This window comes from Falco punctatus (genome assembly GCF_963210335.1).
Source record: "Falco punctatus genome assembly, chromosome: 1".
In the NCBI taxonomy this organism is placed as follows: Eukaryota; Metazoa; Chordata; class Aves; order Falconiformes; family Falconidae; genus Falco; species Falco punctatus.
Window position 1 is genome coordinate 19873871 of NC_137580.1, and position 19781 is coordinate 19893651.

The 19781-nt window shown below is 35.4% G+C and overlaps 1 protein-coding gene across 3 annotated transcripts in view; it reads left to right on the forward strand.

Moving 5' to 3' along the window:
* PRDM5 (PR/SET domain 5) overlaps positions 1-19781 on the forward strand; it is a 97481-nt gene that overhangs the window by 54900 nt on the left and 22800 nt on the right. The window contains exons 15-18 of one of the 3 annotated variants that reach the window (XM_080373582.1): positions 5629-5647; positions 6691-6725; positions 10353-10400; positions 12308-12422. In XM_080373582.1, coding sequence (XP_080229708.1) covers positions 5629-5647; positions 6691-6725; positions 10353-10369 — 71 coding nt within the window. In that variant the 3' untranslated portion in view covers positions 10370-10400; positions 12308-12422. Of the gene's footprint in view, positions 1-5628; positions 5648-6690; positions 6726-10352; positions 10887-12307; positions 12423-13609; positions 13696-19781 lie in introns of those variants that run through there. The other 2 variants (XM_080373581.1, XM_080373580.1) reach the window with 2 other exon arrangements.

The window sequence follows — 19781 nt, forward strand, 5'->3', positions numbered from 1 at the left end:
TGTATATGTGTGTGTATATATATGTGTATATATATAAATATACACATATATATGTGTGTATATTTATATGTGTTTATGTTATGAGTTCATTCACCGCTGTGGCTGCTAAGGTGTTTTGAAACTGATTTCATATTAATGTAACTTCTGACCTTATCACAACCTGTGTGTTACCCAAGGTAGAATGTTCTACCTTGATGCTCTGACTCAAAATTTATTTTCTGTTGCAACATCTGATTCATTCTGCTGGTCTTCTAATATTTCTGGGTCTGAGTTATGCAAGTTATTTTATATTGCCACCCAGATTGCATTATTATTTCCCTATCATGTTGTGTATGTTCTTCTGTAAACACCCTAAAAAGAAATTAGTTGTGTTGTAATGTTTCATTTTTTGAGTTTACACTTTCGTTCAAATAGGTGCCAGGCAACTGAAAAGGGGTTTCTTTGTGGCAAAGCTTATGCTTTCATTCAAGCAAGTGGCAGGGTTTCTTTGTGGCAGTTTTTTTCCAACAGAAAATTATATAGATTTGCCTTTCACAGTCAAAGCATCAGTTAAACAGATAACGTTCCTATGACATTCCATTCATTTTGAATAATCAAATTTGCTTTGCGGGGAGATGAAAAAATTGGTGTTTTTAATCATTTGGCTTTCTATTATGTTTGGAAAAGTCTTAACCACTTCAGTCTATCAAGACCACCTCTTAAGATTACAGGTTTTATTAGGTTTTGATATGCTGGATTTGACTACTATAGACACTAGCAAGTTTCTATCCTTGTCCTGCAGTCAGGATAGAATTGACTTTTATCTTCAGCTCTTATTCTGTACTAAATTTCATATTTGGAACATTTATCCCTCATAGCAACTGTATAAAAACATATATAAGCCTCTATATGGATTCTGCTCAGGTGGTTTCTGTGTACTGTATAATCATAGACAGAAAAGACAGTGAAGGTCAAAGTTGTCAAGACCCAGAACTGCAATCAGTTCCGTCCGTTCCTCCTCTTTATTCTTGTTCTTTCTTCTAAAACTCCACCTTATCAACTCCTTTTGAAGTCCTTCCTGGACAGTCTCACCTGTTCTGTCTTTGTCTTCAATCTTCTGTCCTGTAAGCAGTGGGTTTCTCTTCTTTTTTTTGGCTTCCTGAGGATGCAGAGAAGAGAAAGAAAAGAAAGTCCAATGCTCATGGAGCATGTGGTGTGAGGATTTAGAGAACTCTTGGGGACTGTGCCTTTTGGAAGGACCAACCATTTGCCCACCTAGGCTGTACTTTAATGAATCAGGTAGACAGGAGGAAAAAGAAGCAATTCAGTAGCATTATTAGTTACTCGCTTAGTACATCAGTCCAGGCTTCTAGGAATACGGCTGCCTCCATTTCTAACCTGTGTTAACTTTTTTCATGAACTTATTTTCCATTTTAATTGCAGATATTTCTTCACCTTCATCTTGTCATCTCATGAGGGACTACATTACCCTTTAATTTGCTGGAATTTCAGCATACTAGATTTTAATGAAACTTAGAACTTTTATAGATTTATTTTTTTTCCCCCAATGCTTATAGGAATATCATAATGTTACTTTTAATTCTTCATTAAAATCCTGGATTCACATTTCAGTGTTTTTTGCAGGCAAGTCTGTTTTATTGCATTTACTAGCATGATGCTTCTGTGTTTTCTTATTTTACAGGCCCTTTCCTTAAACTTTAGGTATGTTTTCTATGTACTATTCATGTTATACATCAGTTTGCACAGAGTAGAATGGTCCTAGTTTTTTAAGTTGATAGTGCAGATAGCTCTAGGGAAAATGCATTATAGCTGTCTGAAGGAAAATGCTTTTAGCACATGTGCTGCTACCAGTTACATTTAATGTTTCAGCTCTCAAGCAGGCTTTCCTAAATTTAGGAGTTGGCTAAGGTGAGTTTTATGAAACCACACACCAGAGACCTCTAACCTTGACTGTAGAGCCTTGCAAAATTTGTAGCCACTATTATAGGAGAAAAACTTAACTATAGCATTTTGAACTTACTTGAAGTAGAAAGTTACTGATGGTTTCCAGTACACTTGTAAATTAAATATAGTGGGAGAAACTACTTTGCCAGGAGATGATACATTTTGGAATTATGGGAAAACATGTGGTGTGAAAACAACTTATGAAAGAATAACACTGCAGAAGGAAGGAAACATTCAGGGCCTCTTTCTTCACTGAAGAAGCTAGAAACACTTATTTTAAAGAGAGTTACTAATTCAAGAAAAATGCCTTGGTAAATTAATTTATAATGACATGTGATAAATGAACTCTGACTCTATTGTCTTTCAGTCTAGCTGCTATTTTGATCTCAGACATGTTTTTGGTGGAGAGTTTTGTGATTCACATCCTGCACTGGAGAATCAAGTAAAATACATTTTCAGGGTTGTTTCTGATGTCATTCTGTTACGTTTCCTGACCATTTCTTGATTACCCTGATGAAACTGGGGGGGTGAGGGATGGGGGAGTTAGCACTGGGTTGTGACTTGTGGCTTAAAAAAATTATAAATTTCTTAAGTTATATAATAAAATGCCTTATGTGGGGTTTAGTGAGAAAATGTCAGGTAGATTCACGTTGTACTTCTGGAGAAGTGGTGTTGACTTGTGCTGTACCTGAAGACTTCAGCCAAGTTGTCCATGATCGTAATACATGCAGATTAAGCACAAGAGGAAATCGTCCAATGTTCAGTGGACCTGAGGAGGCATAGGTTTCTGAGGAATAGCTTGCATCATTTCAAAAGAAAGCAAGAGTCATTGGTGAAGCGATTTCGTGTCATCTGCAAACAGTACAAAAAAGTTGAGTACCCATTTGATGGCTCTTAGTAATAAAGTTTCACTGCATCATGAAAATCCTTGCCTACTTTTTAGGGATTTTCTGAGCAGTAAGAAATTTTCAGTTCATGAGACAGTGGAACCACAAACTTACTTTATTCAGTGATGGATGTTTGGTTTCTAAATGTTGCAGTGTTGAATACCTCATGCTCTTGGTATTGATTAAATTCTGTGGTTTAGAATTAATCAATTTGCAACTGTGCCCTTTTTTTTTTTTCAGTCAGACTTCAAAGTATCGCTTTTCATTCTGAGCTAGAAGTGAAACCAGCCAGTCTGTTTTCCAGAGATGATTCATCTTTGTGAATAAGCCTTCAGCTGGGGCTAAGCTTTTGGTGCAACTAGGTAGTACAGTGTAAGTGTAAATATTGCAAAGACCTTCATGTCTTAGTGATTACAGCTGATTAGGTTTGAGGTACTGGTGCAGACATTTGTGTTATCCCATTTTCTGTGCAGGTGGTCAGCTAGACCTTGTTTTATTAGCTACTTTGTATAAGAGGCTTTGTTCTGTATTTACAAAATAAAGCCAGACAGGGTTCTTTTAGACCCGTATATTAATTTCTGTCCTTTTTTATTTCTAAAGCTGTTCTTTATAAAAGTCATGGTTCTTGCGTACCCTTGTGGTGGTTCTGCTTCGGAATTATATTTTTGATATGCTTAGTCATCCATACACAAAAAAAGAAGCTCAACAGGTTTTTGGCTTTTATTTAGTATGCAGCATGTATTCTTAAACACTGTTACTTACAGATGTACATATGCTTCCTTGATAAGCAATTTTCTTCCCTCTTTTACCTTAGAGTAAGACTCTGTAAATGAGCCCTAACAGTACTTGGCCTTTTGCAGAAACTGAGCTGGTTTGGGGTGAGTGAACATGTCTGCATGTACATGTATAGAGGGAAGGGGTTGATGTTTGCATCTGAACCTTGCATATTGCTCTGTAATTCATCATCTGGGTTTGCAGCCTTGGCATGACAGAGACGGCGCTCTAGGTCAGCTGAAACACTATAGCACATTCTCCCTCTGCTGTGTCCTGTTGGTTTATGACTTCTTAGGGTCAGAGGGAGCTGGGGTTAATTCAGCAAAAGAATCCTCTGACTGTGATATAAATTCCTTGGCTTGTTCATAAATTGTAAAAGAAATTCTATGGTCTGCTCCTTGGGCTTGAAAACTGGGGGCAAGGAGGTTAATTACTTCCCTAAAGTTTCAAGCAACTTTCAGTGTTAACAGTTTCTGGCTGTGTTTTGTGCAGCTTCTCAATTGCCTTACATGTAACTATTTAAATCTGGTAATTGCCATCTTCTGTGTGTATGCGTGTGCATATGTATTTGTGTATGCGTGTGCATATGTATTTGTGTATGCGTGTGCATATGTATTTGTGTATGCTTATATAATATATATATTTACACACATGCACACATGCATTTTATGTCTGATATTTATAGCATTACTTTCCTAATTGGTTGTATCCTAATCCCCTCCATTGCTGGGATGTAGCACATCAAGTTGTGCAGCAATGCAGGTTGTTGTGAGGTGGTTTATGTTTGCAGGTAAATTTATTTTTGAGTTAATAGAATTGAGTATTTTAACTGTAATTCTATCATTTCTATACTGTCTTTTACTTACTCCCTTTTACCAGGGGCAGGTGAGGGACAGCTAATGACCATACATATCTTCTAGAAACTGCTTGTACATGCAAATATAGGTTAAAATGTAACCTTACTTTGCTTTTTCCATCACAGTTAGTCAAAGTCTGATAAAAAGTTAGTAAGATGACTATGAGTTTACATCTGTCCAAAACATTTTCTGAAAAGATTAATGTTTCTATTCTATGCCATTTAAAAGCCATGACTTAATGTGGCATTCTTACATTTCTGTTCTCTGGTATGTGGAAAAAGCAGCTTTATTTTGTAAGAATGAGTTGAGAAAGTTCTTTGTAAATTTGCTTTCATATACGTGAGTAAAAGATAATACCAAGAGATTAAAATAAGGCAGCAAAAAGCATTCGGACCACGGACTTCCATATCCTTTGTGTCAACACAGTTAAACTTACTTTTGCAATTTCCATAACTAAACGCTGTTTTATAAGCTCATGAAAACATTTCTTCATACTTGTCCCTTATACATTTAGGTGCTGATTGCCGCCTTGATATGTCTGTCATCCTCTGCATTGATGTTATGGTCCTAACTTTGCCATTGTAGTCTCATTTCTACAATGGGATTAACTAGGCATTTGAGCATATTTAAAATAATGTTTAAGGTCCAACTGTATAAAAATCTGGGTCCAAATTTTGCAGTTTCCTGTAAAAATTCCTGAGTAAACAAACAAAATATTAGTTGTGGAATTACAATAAAAATCTTTGGTTATTAACAGTAGTTCAATCATTTGTGAACATAATACTTCAAAGTAATCGAAGGAAGCAATGAGTTGAAGTACAGTGTAACTTTCACTTTTTACTGTGTAAAATATGTCTCCAAACTTTTAATAGCTAAGAAAGCAACTGTTTATTCATGTATGTAAGAAATAATGTACATCCAGGATCCTCATTCTAGTGAATTGTCTGGCAAATTACCTTAAGTAATTTATATTTTCTTATATTTAAAAAAAAAAAAAAAAAAGATAAAAGGCAGGCTTGAAGGAACTTCCTCTTATCACAATGACGTATATGAAAAAATGTATCTGTATCTAGTCAGTGAACAGCTTGGAAATGTCTACAGATAGGTTGTTTCTATTCAATAACTTATAAATGATCTCTCTTTTATCTACTGAATTTAAAATGCAGCTTGCAGAAGGCCTCAAAGGTAAGATTCTGCATTTCTAACCTTTCAGTTTATACATCATTGTCCTATTTATCTCCAGACAACAGTTAAATCTTTAGAAATACCTGTAAAGTTTCATGCAGCTGTCAGCTTCTTGTTGTCTGCTTCCATGAAGGAAGAAATGTTCTTAAAAGGATAGATTATTTGAATGCTAGTGACAACTTTAGATCAAATGAATTATGGATTGATTAATGCATATACATTAAAAGATTTGGTTGATCATGATGAGTTCACTGAAGTCATAGATGTTAATGGGAAATCAGATTGCTTAATGCTACTGATGTAAAGAATGAAGCTGTTTTATTTTTTAAAGTGTGTTGGGTTTTTATTTGTGGCTAAAGTTTTAATACTACTGTGGAACTGATGAGAAACCCTAAGTAACAATGGTAGTTTAGGGTTTTACGGTACAGATTCAGATAGCCTTAGTTTGTGTAGGGTCCTTTAGTAGTCTTTGTGATCCATTTAGTTCTAAATAACTAAAACCTCAGTTATATCAGGATAATTTTGATGGACCAGATAGGACAAACATTTTAACTATTGGTCTCAACTCTAGGTAATCTGAGTTCTCTGAATAAACTCCAAACTTCTTAGAAAATAAACTTCTCAGCTGTGAAAATACCGTTTCTGTGTCTCAAAGAGTAAGGCATAGCTAAGTACTTCTAAGAAAGAATATTAACAGAAAAAAATGGTTAAAACAATCTGGTTTCGAAAAGAGTAACAGTTGAGGGTTTTTTCTTATTAAATATGTGACCATTTTTAGTGAATGGGAAATGCATTTGGTTGATTCACATAAAAACGATTCTAATTCTTCCCTGTGCTGGGAAATTACACGAGTATTAGAGCTTGGTTAAAAAGAATTCACAAATACACAGACTTAGTGTTATTAATCATCAGCAAAGAAAAATAAATAATCTCTTGTCTTCAGAGTCTGCCAGGTTTGAATATTGGTTAAAATGAAGTAAATAATGTGTAAGAAATGTCTCTAATTGACCCATACCTGGGCACTGTTTTTCCATTTCCCTCAGGCAACAGGACTGTTCTCCTCATAGCAGTCAAAGAGGTATCACTTTCTTTATCTGACTGACTGTGAGTGTAGAATTACATGTATATTTGGTGTTTCTGGGTCTTGTCTCAGCTGTCATTCACAGATATTTTATCTTTCAGATCATAAAGTTGCTTGGTTCTTGGCATGAGAAAGCTACTCCTGTGTGGATACTGTTGTACCTTCTAAAGTGCTGAATTTTGAGTGTTTAATGTTTGAAAATCAGGCAGGTCAGAATTTTGTATAAGCCAGATAAGTATTTTTATTGTCTACTCCAGATTAAGACGAGTCCAGGTGTCATAAAGAGAGCAGCTAGCTGCTGCAGGTGGCCAAGCTTTTTGATTATTCTCCCATTTTTTTCCTTTCTTAGAATCCCTGGTCAAAATTATAAAAATGCTTAAGAGACCTCAGGTATTAAATGCTTTTGAAAATGCTACTTGGTATCTAGAAACTGCCACCTGTACACAAGAGGAAATTTAATATTTTGAAGAAGTGTTTGTCTTGTCAAGGGCCATTTGATGTGCTGTACAACACCAAGGTGGTGAAATTTATTGAGTATTTTCTTGAAGTATGAATATGTAATCTTCACTCAATAAATGGTTTTCTGGCATTTTCTAAGTTAAGTTCTGTTGAACTCACTTGGTTCCTTGAGTTACTATTTAGCTTAACTTTAATTCCTAATAAGTTCTTTTCATATGGGAGAAATTCAGTTCCGTGTATCTTTAGGTTACTTTGTGTGGTGTAGATACTTGTAAGGTGTATTAAATTAATTCTGTACACAAACTTCCTTTTTAATTTGATGGGAACACCATATACAGAGCAACAGCAGCTGAGGATAAATGTGTAAAGCTGTCAAGTGCTCTATATGAACAGATAGTGTTCTAAAGCATATGTCACAGATTATAATTTTGTTATATCTGTTAACCTTTTGCCCATCCTTACTTGCTGTTGAATGCTGTCATCACACCAGATTATCTCTGACTAAAAAAAGCCTTCTTGCAATTCCCATTCTGGACTGCCCTGTTGATCATCTGGTACGGAGTGTTGCATGTGTGATCCAGATGGCCCCCTTGCCTCCAAATTCCTCCGCAGGTGAACTGCCTTCTTTCCACCACAGTTGTGTAGAGTCTCCCTTCTTCCCCTTTTCCCTATTCCAGTTTTAAGTTAGGCCTTTAAAAAGGATTGTACTTTACCATAACTGTTCTGAAAATCGACATTTTAAAATAATACACTCAGAGAGAGATATAATTTTTTTTTAAGAAATAATCTTCTAATACTTTGTAATAAGTAGTCCAACATCTGAAAAGGAGCTATGTTTAGATGGTGGTAAATGGTCTGTGGAAGATTCTGAGGGATCACATTGCCATAATTATGTGTTAATTTTGTAAAGAAAATCAAAGAAAACTATTTCTTTTTAGTTACATACGCTGCACATGATCTCACATTTAGTGCAGTCTGTTGGAGATCTTTTCCTGATGTTCATGTTGACCTAGACCACTGGTGCTGAATACCGCAACTGACCAAGCATAGAAATAGTAAAAAGTACAAAAAAACCGCCTTGATAATTTTACTGCATAATTCAAATTCTTTATTCCTTAATACAGCAGTTGCAATAGAGACAGAAAGCCAGGAAATTTGTACATGAAGGCTAATAAACATGCCTGAGAATTATATACAGGTGACCAAGCAAGCTGCATGGGAATGGGGACAGTAAATATGACTCCAAATTTAACAGAATGAAAAAGAAGTAATGCCTGTAGAGCGTTTGAAAGAGTTCTGTTGAGACTGCTTCTAAAACTGAATGTGGTAGTTCATCAAATGCATACTTCAGCATGCTGTTGACCCATCTTTTTTTGGTTTGCTGGTCTTTTCAGGTGCTATTGTAACAGTCTTTTTCAGGAGTCTTTTTCTGTTGCATGTTTCATTTGTCTCATTTGATGGGCATATATTTGTCACTGAAAAGTACATATTTGGTTGATCTTACTTGAGGTCATTGTTTCAAGGTAGTCACTACTATTGGTGTTTAATCAGCCTGATTTTGTAATCAGCTTTTTTTTTTGTGGCTAAACTGGCTGCAGGGAATACAAAATACAGTATGAAAATAGCAACACATATGACTAATTTGAATTACTTAGTCTCAAATTCTCTATTAAATGTCTAGCTGTAGTCACTGAAATCTTGAACTAATGCGTATTTGGCTTTGTTTAATAGTTTTGCTCCCAGGCAGGGGTATGTGAGTTTGGGAAATCTGGGTGCTAACCTCATTGTAAATACTACCTTACGGCACCTTTGATTGCAAATGCCTTGTGGGAAGCTGTCCATCCTTAGCTGAACTGCAATGGAAGGATGTGGTGTTTAACTTTTAATGCTATGTTAAGGTCTAGTAGGTGCTGTGATCACAAGCTAGACATGTACACACTTGAGGAAAAAAAATGTATCGGTTCAATCATGACATGTTTTCAGATCAAGATCCCATATGGTTTTCAATCGTGGAATTGTTTTTTGTAATCCCTGTATTAGGATTAAATTTATTTTTATTATGTTAAAAGCTTTGGGTTTGTTCATACAGAATCTGGAAGTAGAATGTCTAGACTTTGCATTATATTAAAGCCACTGCAATTTATCCAAGGATTATTTATTTGGGGTTATTTGTACAGCAGTACCATTAATGTGTTGAGCAGTTTGTTCTTGGACAGCAGGGACATGACAGTCAGCTGTAACTTGAGGGTAAACGTAGCATTTATTATGTCTGTCTTATCTGAGTGTTTTGCTATTTTAATGATAGCAATTGTTCTTGGTTATTGTTGCATTCACAAAATTACTTCTGGTCATGTTAACTGGACAAGCTGTCAAATTAAGATATGTTTAATATGCCTACTGCATTTTGATACTGTACTAAAGTAGAAAGCCTTGGTGAAATGCTTTAGTGAAAAATGTGGATCATAGTCTCAGTTGTGGTTTCATGTCAGAGTTGCAAACAAGAACATGGAAGGTCAGGCGTTTTTGGTTTTTTTTTCAGATATTTTCCAAATGTGAAGTGGTAGGGAGGCTGCGTAATGTATTTGGAAGTTAAAATATTCCCTGTGCCGCTGCCACCCCCCCACCCCCTCCCCCCATATTTTTAAATATAAATTAGATTTTTTAAAAAAGAAACAACCCTCACTTTGTGAAATAGTAAATAATACCTTTGAAAACTTACTCTACCATTGACTGCATTGAAAAGGCATCACAGTAAAAAAACAGTGCACAGATTTACTTCAGTGTGATACCCCTGGTAAGGATTTATCATTGCCTCCAAACATAAATATATTTCTATGTTTTATATGTATTTATATATAAAAACAGATTTATATAAAAACGTAGAGTGCAAATGGCATAATTGTTAATTGGCATCAACAACTTTACCTAAGGTGCACCTCCTCCTAGTATGATGTTATCACACATTGACACCATGTCTCATAAGCATGCTTCTAGCAGTAAATCCAAGAAGAAATTGTAGTTTATTGTAGGGGAAATAGCTTCCTTTCATTTTGGTGTTTAGTATCTCCTTTTTGTGAGGACTAGAGAAAGAGATAGATAAACAACTTCCAACACCATTTCACTTGCTCATCTTAGTCATTTTTCCTTTTAATCTCCTTGTAACAGATCCATTCCTTTTCTGATCAAAGAAGCTATACATCTGGAAATCTGCAAGTATTTATTGTGCATGAGTTGATCTGAAGTTTAATATTCTGATGCTTATAATTGATTTTTGGTGGTCTTTGCTTCATTGGGGACAAATGTGAAAGCACTGATGGATAATGTCACCTTCCCAGGAGCTTTCATCACACCATACTTGCTGTCCAGTTTTTCTTACTGACAATTCTAAACTTTGACAAAAAGCACAAAACCCTCTAATTTGTGGACGTTGGCAATAGTTCTGTATAAGACATTGCACTTCAGCAAACCATGTGTAGGAGGAATATGTTTAGCATGCATTATTTCAAATCTGTTCTTTTTCTGCTGTCGTCTCATCCATTTACATATCACGGTATTGGAGAAAGGATTCACTGCTCCTGTTTATCTTACAGGACTTCATGTGGGATAGACTATATAAGACTTCTTTTGGGGAATACCTGCTTCACCAGTAATTTCATTGATGATTCTATTATTTGGATCATTTTTATGAGCAACTAACTGGTAGGATGAATAATGTTTGCCTAGTTTATCTAGTTATGAAGCAAGGAGAGAAGTTAATTTTTACTAGAGATAGAGAAGTTAAGAAATAGGATTATAATAATCTTGCCAAAATCTGCTGCTTGTAAGTTCAAACATCTAATCTGAATTGGTTGCCTAGGTTCCTGATACAGTAAATAGAGAAAAAAGATACTTTGAGTGAAGGCAGTTTATTCAGTTCTCAGACAGGCAACAAAGTTAGGCCCTTTCCAGAGAGCAATTAATCTTAACTTTCTTTTATCCTTAATTTCACTGGGATTCCAAACAACTAGTTAAAATTAGATGTTATATATTTTCACAAGGTTGATGTCAAATGAGGGGAATCTTACTCTTTTTCACAGATAAAAGAATTTTTAAATGCAAGTTATTATTTATTTAAAAAAATTATAAATATCCATATATTTCTTATACACAAATATAGGATGTCACTTAGCATTAATGTTAAGTCAGAGCTCACAATCTTGAGTTACATAGTAAACTGGATTCTTTGGAACCGCAGAGATTTCTGAAAATTCACAGAATGTAACAACTGCTGGAAGAGTTTTTCAGGTGTAACATGTTGATACAAAGTCATACTGTTGCCCTCTACTGGCATCTGCTGAAAGCTCTTCAAAGCCTTACCCATCAGCTACCATGTCTCAATGGTTAATTTCTGAAGGACACAGTTAATCCATTTCAGACAAACTCCAAACCATCCTTTGAAAGCAAAAGTCTTTACGCTTTAAAGAGACTTGGGGATGAGGGAGAGAGGGAGGAGGGGTACAACTCCTACCTGTCAACGCTCATCTGCTTACAAAATGCTGAAACTTTAACTTCTACATTCAAAAGCCCTAAACCATAAAAATGTCAGCTGAATTAATTAAATATTTGAGTACTGACAACTGTTGGGAGTGTTTGAATTTCGAAGGCATGGGTTAAAGACACTGAGGGTCATAAGAGTATCATATTTCAAACTGCTTGACGAAAACACAGCTATAACACAGTGATAGTTGTCATCGTCCTAAGGAAAAAAAAAAAGCCAAATTCACAAAAGTGTGCTCTCTGAGAGATGGCAGAACACAAGAAAGAAAAATATTTGTATTTCACGAATACTTTGCTACACAGTGTTTTGCTGCTGTCATTAACAGAGTTATCTAAACAGTAATGACAAAACAGTCTATCTACTAAGTAGGTTTTTTAAATCCCCTTACTTAAATAACCATTTAATCTCAGCTGCCCTCAAACTTCTACACAACCTGTAACTATATGGAGATTTTACGTACTACAGTGACTATCAACTGATCAGCTGTACTGTAATCATAGCTGGTTCTTCTAAAAAGCTGTTTCTGTAAGCTGTCCCTGTTACATAGTTTTTGTGATCCTTTGACATCTTCTTTCCAAGAAAGGAAACTTCCAGTATCTTCCCTCTGAGCAATCACGGGGGAATACCTCATGTAGAGAAAAGATGAGAAGAGAGATGAGACTTCCTTTCTCCAAGATGAATATTCCTGTTATTAGGGTCTGTGAAGCTTTAAATGTTTATCTCTGTTACTGCCACTCTCTTGCACTCTGATCTTTGGCATATTGGTGAAATATTTCTGGGGGCTTCTAAAGTGTAAAATGTAGTTAATCTTCCTTACCTATTTTCCATGAATGAGTGTGAGTGTTAATGAGTGTTTGACATTTGGACTATGTTAAACCTCTCTATACATGCAAAGATTCTTTCATGAGCAGAAAGCTGTGCATTGTCTTAGCAGAACAGACTTTGCTTAACAAGTATTTTCAAAGGTTTGTTACACCTTCAGTGTTATGATTACATAGAACAAATAGGATTTTTTTAATAGGAAAATATTTGTTGAACTGTGTGTTTGTACTAGAAACAGCCGGATCATTTGCTTTTAAAGCATTGTGTACAGAAAAAAAGAGGCAATAGACTCAGGTTCCAGTGTATTGCCTAAAGCATTAAGAATTAAAAAGCCCTTAGGGAATTATAAAGCTTTATCACTTCTTCCAAATTATGGAACTAGCTTAGAAACTCTTCATGTGATTCTGAATAGCTCAGTATCCACATTACACTAATATGACTTTCAGAAAATCTATGCTAAATGATACCAGTTTAACGGAGCATTACACTAAATACCTCTAAGATACAGGATGCTGCAAGGGAGATGCTAAGATTGTTCTGCTTCTGTTTCAGTTACAAATTGCAACACAAAAATTGCAGAAACTTTTGATTAACTGGCTTCTAACACAATTCAGATACAGCATTAAAAAAAGAGTAGATTTTATATTTCATTGGGATTCTGACACCCAGAGGGCTCTAATAACGACCAGATGTGAAATAGAAGAAATACTTGGGAGCAGTTAATGCCTAACCGTAAAAGTGACCATGTGTAAATCACTGCAGAATGTGTTTGAGCAAGGGCAGTAGGTGTTTTGTTTTTTTTCCTTTCTTCCCCCCCCAGCCCCCCACCCCAAGGTTCTCTGTGTGTATTCATGTATTGCTAGAACAGAATCAAGCAGCAAAGAGGAATATTTTCATCCAGCCCTGCATCCTGCTGAGGTGGACCTCTATTTGTCATTTTTCTAATGCTTAGATCTCTTCTTGTTTGAATTGAGTGAAAACGAGGCCAGAAAAACCTCAATTTGAGAAATAACTGTGCTGCAAGGCCTTCATATACTGATTCTAATGCCTGCCTTGTTTTCAGGTGAGCGTCCTTACCAGTGTCCTTACTGTGACAAAGCTTTCAGCAAGAATGATGGATTAAAGATGCATATTCGCACCCACACAAGGGTAAGTCCTACATAAGCATAAGTGTAGCTCGGTTTTTATGGTTACTTGAGGATTGTCTATGAATCACGTGTGGAGAAAAATAAATAATTACTGTTTGTGTAGAGATTAGCCTATACCAACCAAGATTTTTTATACTTATCGAAATAAGAGGCAAAGATGTAAGTTATTAACTTGTGAAATTCTAATTATGACTCCCTTACTGACCTATTTTTTCTGTGTTAGATTTCTTATATGTTGTATAAAGTAACTCTTCCTTTAAGCTGTGGTTATTTACAAGATACAAATCAATGTTTGTGATTGTTTACTGAGTAAACAATTCTGTGAAGGCTTCACTATTCTCACTATTCTTGAAAATTCAATACCCAGTGCTTTGGTTCTTACTGTCTTCTTAAAATCCAATCACTATGAGCTTTTGTAGCAGCTGCTCTTTGGTAACTGATGACAAAAATTAAGCTGCAAAATGACTTCAACAACTGAAGGCAAAATAGAAGGCAAATTGCATATGTCGCGAAGATTATTTTTGAACCTTGAACCTCAGTTAGCACAAAGGTTCCCTGTTTCAGGGGGGAGCCTTATTATGTGTGTGTATTTACTAGAGGACAAAGGCGAGATCTTGGCCTCACTAAGCCAGCAAAGAGATGGTGAGCTGTCTTCAAACTGCCAGATGTGAATTCCCTTACTAAAGGGAGATCTCCAGGTTAGGCTGGTCTAGCATTCCATATACTACCTGCCTCTGGCCTCCCTATCCACCATAAGAAAGCAAATGAAAAAAATAGAAGTATACTGTAGCCTGTAGCTTTTGCTAGTAATCCCTTGGGAGCTGTTACTGCTTACAGCAGTCAAGGCAGCCTTAAGGCCAAACCAAGAAAGTTCTTTATCTGTTTGGAAGTAGAAAAGGGTGATAACTTAGTACTCTCCATAAGCAAATCTGCAGAAATAATAGCTTTCAAAATAAGATCAAAAATGTTTAATTTTCTACCATTTTACCTAGGTCTTGAGTACCCCAGACTTTAGAAGTAAATTAATAGTTTGTGCGGTGTTAATGGTGATTCATTGGCAGCAGGCTAGTTCCATGTTGTTAGTTGTTTCTCCTTCTTTTCAGCTGTTAAATCACTTTAAGAAGTGCTAGGAATTGTTTTCTGTTGTTACTGTCCCATATTACTGTTTTTGCACTAGGAGAAATTTCATTATCATGTATATATTCTTCGTGGCTGTCAGTGGGAGGAGTGGTAAACAAGACCAGCTCTGAAATAGTGCCAAGTTTAATGTTTTCCTGATTTGTCACACGGTTTGAGTAAGAACAACAAACCCCCCAGGCTCTGTAGAAATAAGAGGACAAAAAGAGTTAAGAATAGGCCTTTAGAGCCTATAAGGATGTATCTCCATTGATGTACTGATTTATACCAGGTGATGATTTCTTCTAAAATCCATGCTCATGAGTGAGGTTAGAGAACTTTACAAACATTATCTTCATTGCTTAAAGGCTGTAAATTAACTGATAAGTCATTTACAGCAGGATTGCATATCCTAGTCTTAGAAAAAGCAGTACTTCAGTGGAGAAAAGCCGTTGATAATTGTGGGTGGGGTTTTTTTTTTCAGTTGTATGCATAGGTCCTGATTACCCACAGAGGGCAGATAATAAATACTATGTTAACAATTGAAAAAAAAAGTAATTTTGAAGTAGAGATTTTTAATTGTACTGAATGGAAAACTTATAGTTGTTCTTTAGCTGAGTGTAGTTTTCTTGGGATGTTTCTTGCTCTTAGCTATGCTCTGAAATGTATTTAGTGTTTGGTTGCATGCTGCTTCTATGTAACTTGTTGCTTACATATATTCCCATATTCGTCATATTCTGCCGGTGTTATATGGAAGAAAAAAAACAAAACCAAAACCAGACTGAAATTTGCAGGCGGCCTGCAAAATGCTTATATAAAATTGGACTGAAAGGCAAACTGAGGACTTTAATGTTGAAACAGGACAAAAAAGAAAATAATTATTATATTTATATATAAAAATATGATTTATTATTTATTATGAATGATAAAAGGACAATTCAACCAATGTTTGTTATTAGGCTAATAGGAAAGGGAAGAGTTAGGAAAACAGATTTTTACAGAGTGGAGATTCCTTTTTAATATATGTAGATGTTGTAATTAGATTTTTTTTATTGCGCTAAGAACATAATTGCACTAAGAGCATAATAACATTTAATTTAAAACGTCTCATAAAATATTCTGCTGTATCATGTAGTCAAAATATCATCCTTACAGAAAGTAAGTGTGGTTCCCAGTGAATGTAATATGAGTGTTTCCATATACTTGAGATGTCATGATCATCTAGATCTGAACACATTATATTTCAATTTTTCTTGGGAGTATGCTAAGCAGACTACTCAAAAACTTTAAGATTATGCTGGAGGATTAAAATATGCAGGCACTGTGATGGTTTTAGGCCTTGGTTTGGCGTTTTGATTCTTTTTGTGGTCATGCTGTTTATATGCTACTCCTATTACAAAGCTCCAAAAAAAATTTTTTTGCTTTGAGGTAATAAGAATCAATATTGATAATGTTAACATTACTAATAATTTTGAAAACCAAAGCCTGTTGCTACAGTCTTGCATCTCCCAACTTTCCCTCTTCCTCACACTTCAAGACCTTATTTAATATCTAAATAAAGTGGACAGCTAAAAATTTTAAAGTTTTAGTAGGAGAGAAAAAAAGTTGACTAATAGTATTAATAAAAACAATAGAACAGAGAGCAAAGTTTATGAAGAACTTTCATAGATTTTAAAGTCAGAAGTGTTTATGCTGTGTCTGTTCTGCAAAACATTCATGCAGAACTGTAGGATAATAAGCTGTAGTTCAATTGTTCAGATGAGTCAATATTAGTACAGGTATAGGGGAATAAATATGTATTTTAGGTGGTGCGATTCAGACGTAAGTGAAAGAGAATGGAGTGGTGAAGGGAGTTTGGGTATTTGGAAGGAATAAGAAGGAAGAGGGGGAGAGAAAATATGGAGAGGTAAATTGAAAAGAGACCATTTACAAGGGCACTTGTGTGCTTGGCAAGAATATGAAGATTTATTTAATGTTTGTAGTAGGTTGATGCTTGTCAGGAATGTAGTGGTTGACATTCAGGATCTTGTTAAGACACGCTGAAAAACTTAAATAATTGATCCTTGTGTGTTTGGTGGTGTTTATACATGGTTTCTAATTTAGTAGTGTGTTGAAAGAAAAAATATCTAGAAAAATATACAGGAAAAACAATGAAAACCCTTCAGTAGAAAAAAACAGCTGTTGAGTATGTAGGTTATATAATAGTTTGATAATGTCAGTATCATGTGCCTTGGAGTTTCTCTGAACACAGGGATACTAGCAAAGTTGAGGTGCAGAAAAACTGACATTTTATGCCATGTGCTTCAAAACCAAGCAGGTCTGTTGTCACTGCCAGAGGTGTTCTCTCTTGTGCTACCATTTTACCCTCAAGCAGGTGCAAGCTATTTGCTGGAGGTGGTGGTGGCAATTCTCTGACAGTCTTGCTCATTTAGTCAGATTGTCTTGTTACTCTGTTTTGTAGAGGTGATTAGGTATTATGAATATTAAGATGGTTTACTTTGAGGTTGATAGCCTAACATATTTCTATGTAGTACTGATAGTTGAATTACCAATTTTGAGTGTTTCAGGTCTTTAACCAAGAGCAGTAGAAGCACAACTGAAAATTCTGAGTGATTCACATGTATCTTTTTTGAAGTGAATGCATGCAGTCACATTGTAGTGCTCAGGCTAGTAGTGGTCTAATTCATATTAACAAGTAGAGGAATGCAGTAGTAGGTATGTAAAGTGAAACAGTGGGTGCCAAGGACCTGATGTTTTTCAAGGGTTTTACTGCAGATTGTGGAGTATGGTCCCATGGACTGAATGCACAATAGCACTCTCTGGAATGCATTAAACCTTCTGGTTTATTTTTTTCTCAAAAGGAATCCAGGTTACGCAGTCCAAAACATTTTGAAAATGTGCACCAAAGCACACTAATGGGACATTTGGGAAGTGTGCTTCAAAAGCGCACACCTGATCTGAATACAAACACTAAGGGAGATGTATTTTAACTGTGCTATGTAAGAACATTTCCGGTGAAGAAAGATTATACCTGTGCAGACAAAGCTTGAAACTCCTCAACGTGATTTTAATTCACTTTAACTTGTTCTATGATCTTAGGCCTTTTCAACAAACACAAAACTAAAGATCAGGAAATAAAAAATGTAGCGTGTTTGCCAATGTTTATTTTTGTCAGTTCTAAGAACAAGAAAAGCCAGGAAGTCACACTTGAAATTTCTCTCTTCAGGCATCTGACGTGTTGACTTTTCAAAAGATTGTAAGGATGGTGGCTATTCCTTTTCTTACCCTTTCCTACACATACATTTTATTCTGAAATTTATTCTTGCATGTAAAATAATTATTCAAATAATAAATTACAAGATGTATAAATCCAGAAGGTGTTTTTGTATCAGCTAAGCCCAGTAATGTGAAAATAAACATAATCATAGCACCCTCCCTTAAGGGCTATGCTTGTAAATATCTTTTAAAAAAGTCTGGTCTTTTGGCCAGAAAAATTGTGAAGTAGCTTAAAATTAATAATACAACATCCAAAAGGGAAAATGTCATTGTAGATATAAAATCTAGCTATATTTTGCCAGTGGGATTAAATGCCAAAACTGATCCTGTGGATCAGGGAAGGCTGCTGGAAAAATCATTGTAGAAAGCTGATTAAGGTCTGGCAGCTGCTAAACTGAGTACAACCTGGGTGGCCACAGGTGTCAACTCAAACTCTGAAGTAAACAGAGGAGGTAAACCAAAACCCCTACCGACAGTGTAAGGAGATGAAAATACTCAACTACCTAATATTGAAATGTCACCTGAGTATTGATTTGTTTCTATTAAAGTAGATGTGTTTCGTTTATGGTTTGGTTTTTTGGCTTTTTTTTTTTCCCTGAAGAAAAAGAAATATAACAGCCAAAGAAATCATACATAAAGAATTGATTGAAGTTCTTGATGAAATGAATTTACAGACCATATCAGCTTTGCAGAAATACATGCATACTTCCAGCCTTCACAGTGCAGTAAACTTCATCTATTTCCTAAGGCTTTATTCAGTGCTTGACGTAATATTGCATAGTTTGAGCTTAAATGCGTAGAGAAATTGTTGTATGTTACTGCAGTGTAATTGTTAATGTTTTGAAATATGATCATTGATGGATGCCCAGAGTTATCGTCATGTCAAATTGATGTTTTCATTACTTCTGGAAGTGGTAGTTTTATTACAGTTTGTTTCAGTTAAATACATGGCAGTGATGGAAAACAGGAAGAGTAGAAGCCATTTGCAAATGTTTTTTCATCGCTTGGTTTGAATATTTATACTTTGAAGGTATAACAGACACATGTAAATTTTATAGCTTGTTTAAAAATCTTATTTCTGGTGGTTGGAAAGTGGCTGGCTGTAATGCTCAAATAGTACATTTCTAAGATATTATTTAAAAATTAAAGAAATTAAAGTGTATTAATAGGTACATTTCTTTTTCATGCGTAACTGCCTACTATTAGAGATGCATTAATCTTTAAGTATGTTTTTAAAAGCACCTAATGTTCAGAGATTATACTGTAAGAAATAGAGCAATTTAAGTGATAAGCGTATTTTTGGTCACTCTGCAACTAACTTTACTTTTCCACATTTGAAATGCTTGGCCAGTGTGTGTGTATATATATATACATACATATATATACACTTTGCATGGAACTGATCAATAGGTTGCAGTTGATATAATGTAGTTTCTGGACACTTAAGCTATCTGTACTCACAGTAGTGTTTAGGAAGCTTTGTCTCCTATTATTTATTTGAAGCTGGGCAGCTTGGATACTGTTAGCAGTGTAGCCTCAATTGCAAGGATTGGTGTGATCTCGTAGCCTGAGTATTAGATACGTTTTGAAGTCAGCTCATGAACACTTCCTTCTCAGAGTGAATTTGTTAGTGGTGGCTGAGTGTATATTTTATGAATATATCTGCATGCGCTGCAGTCACGTGAGTGACTTCAG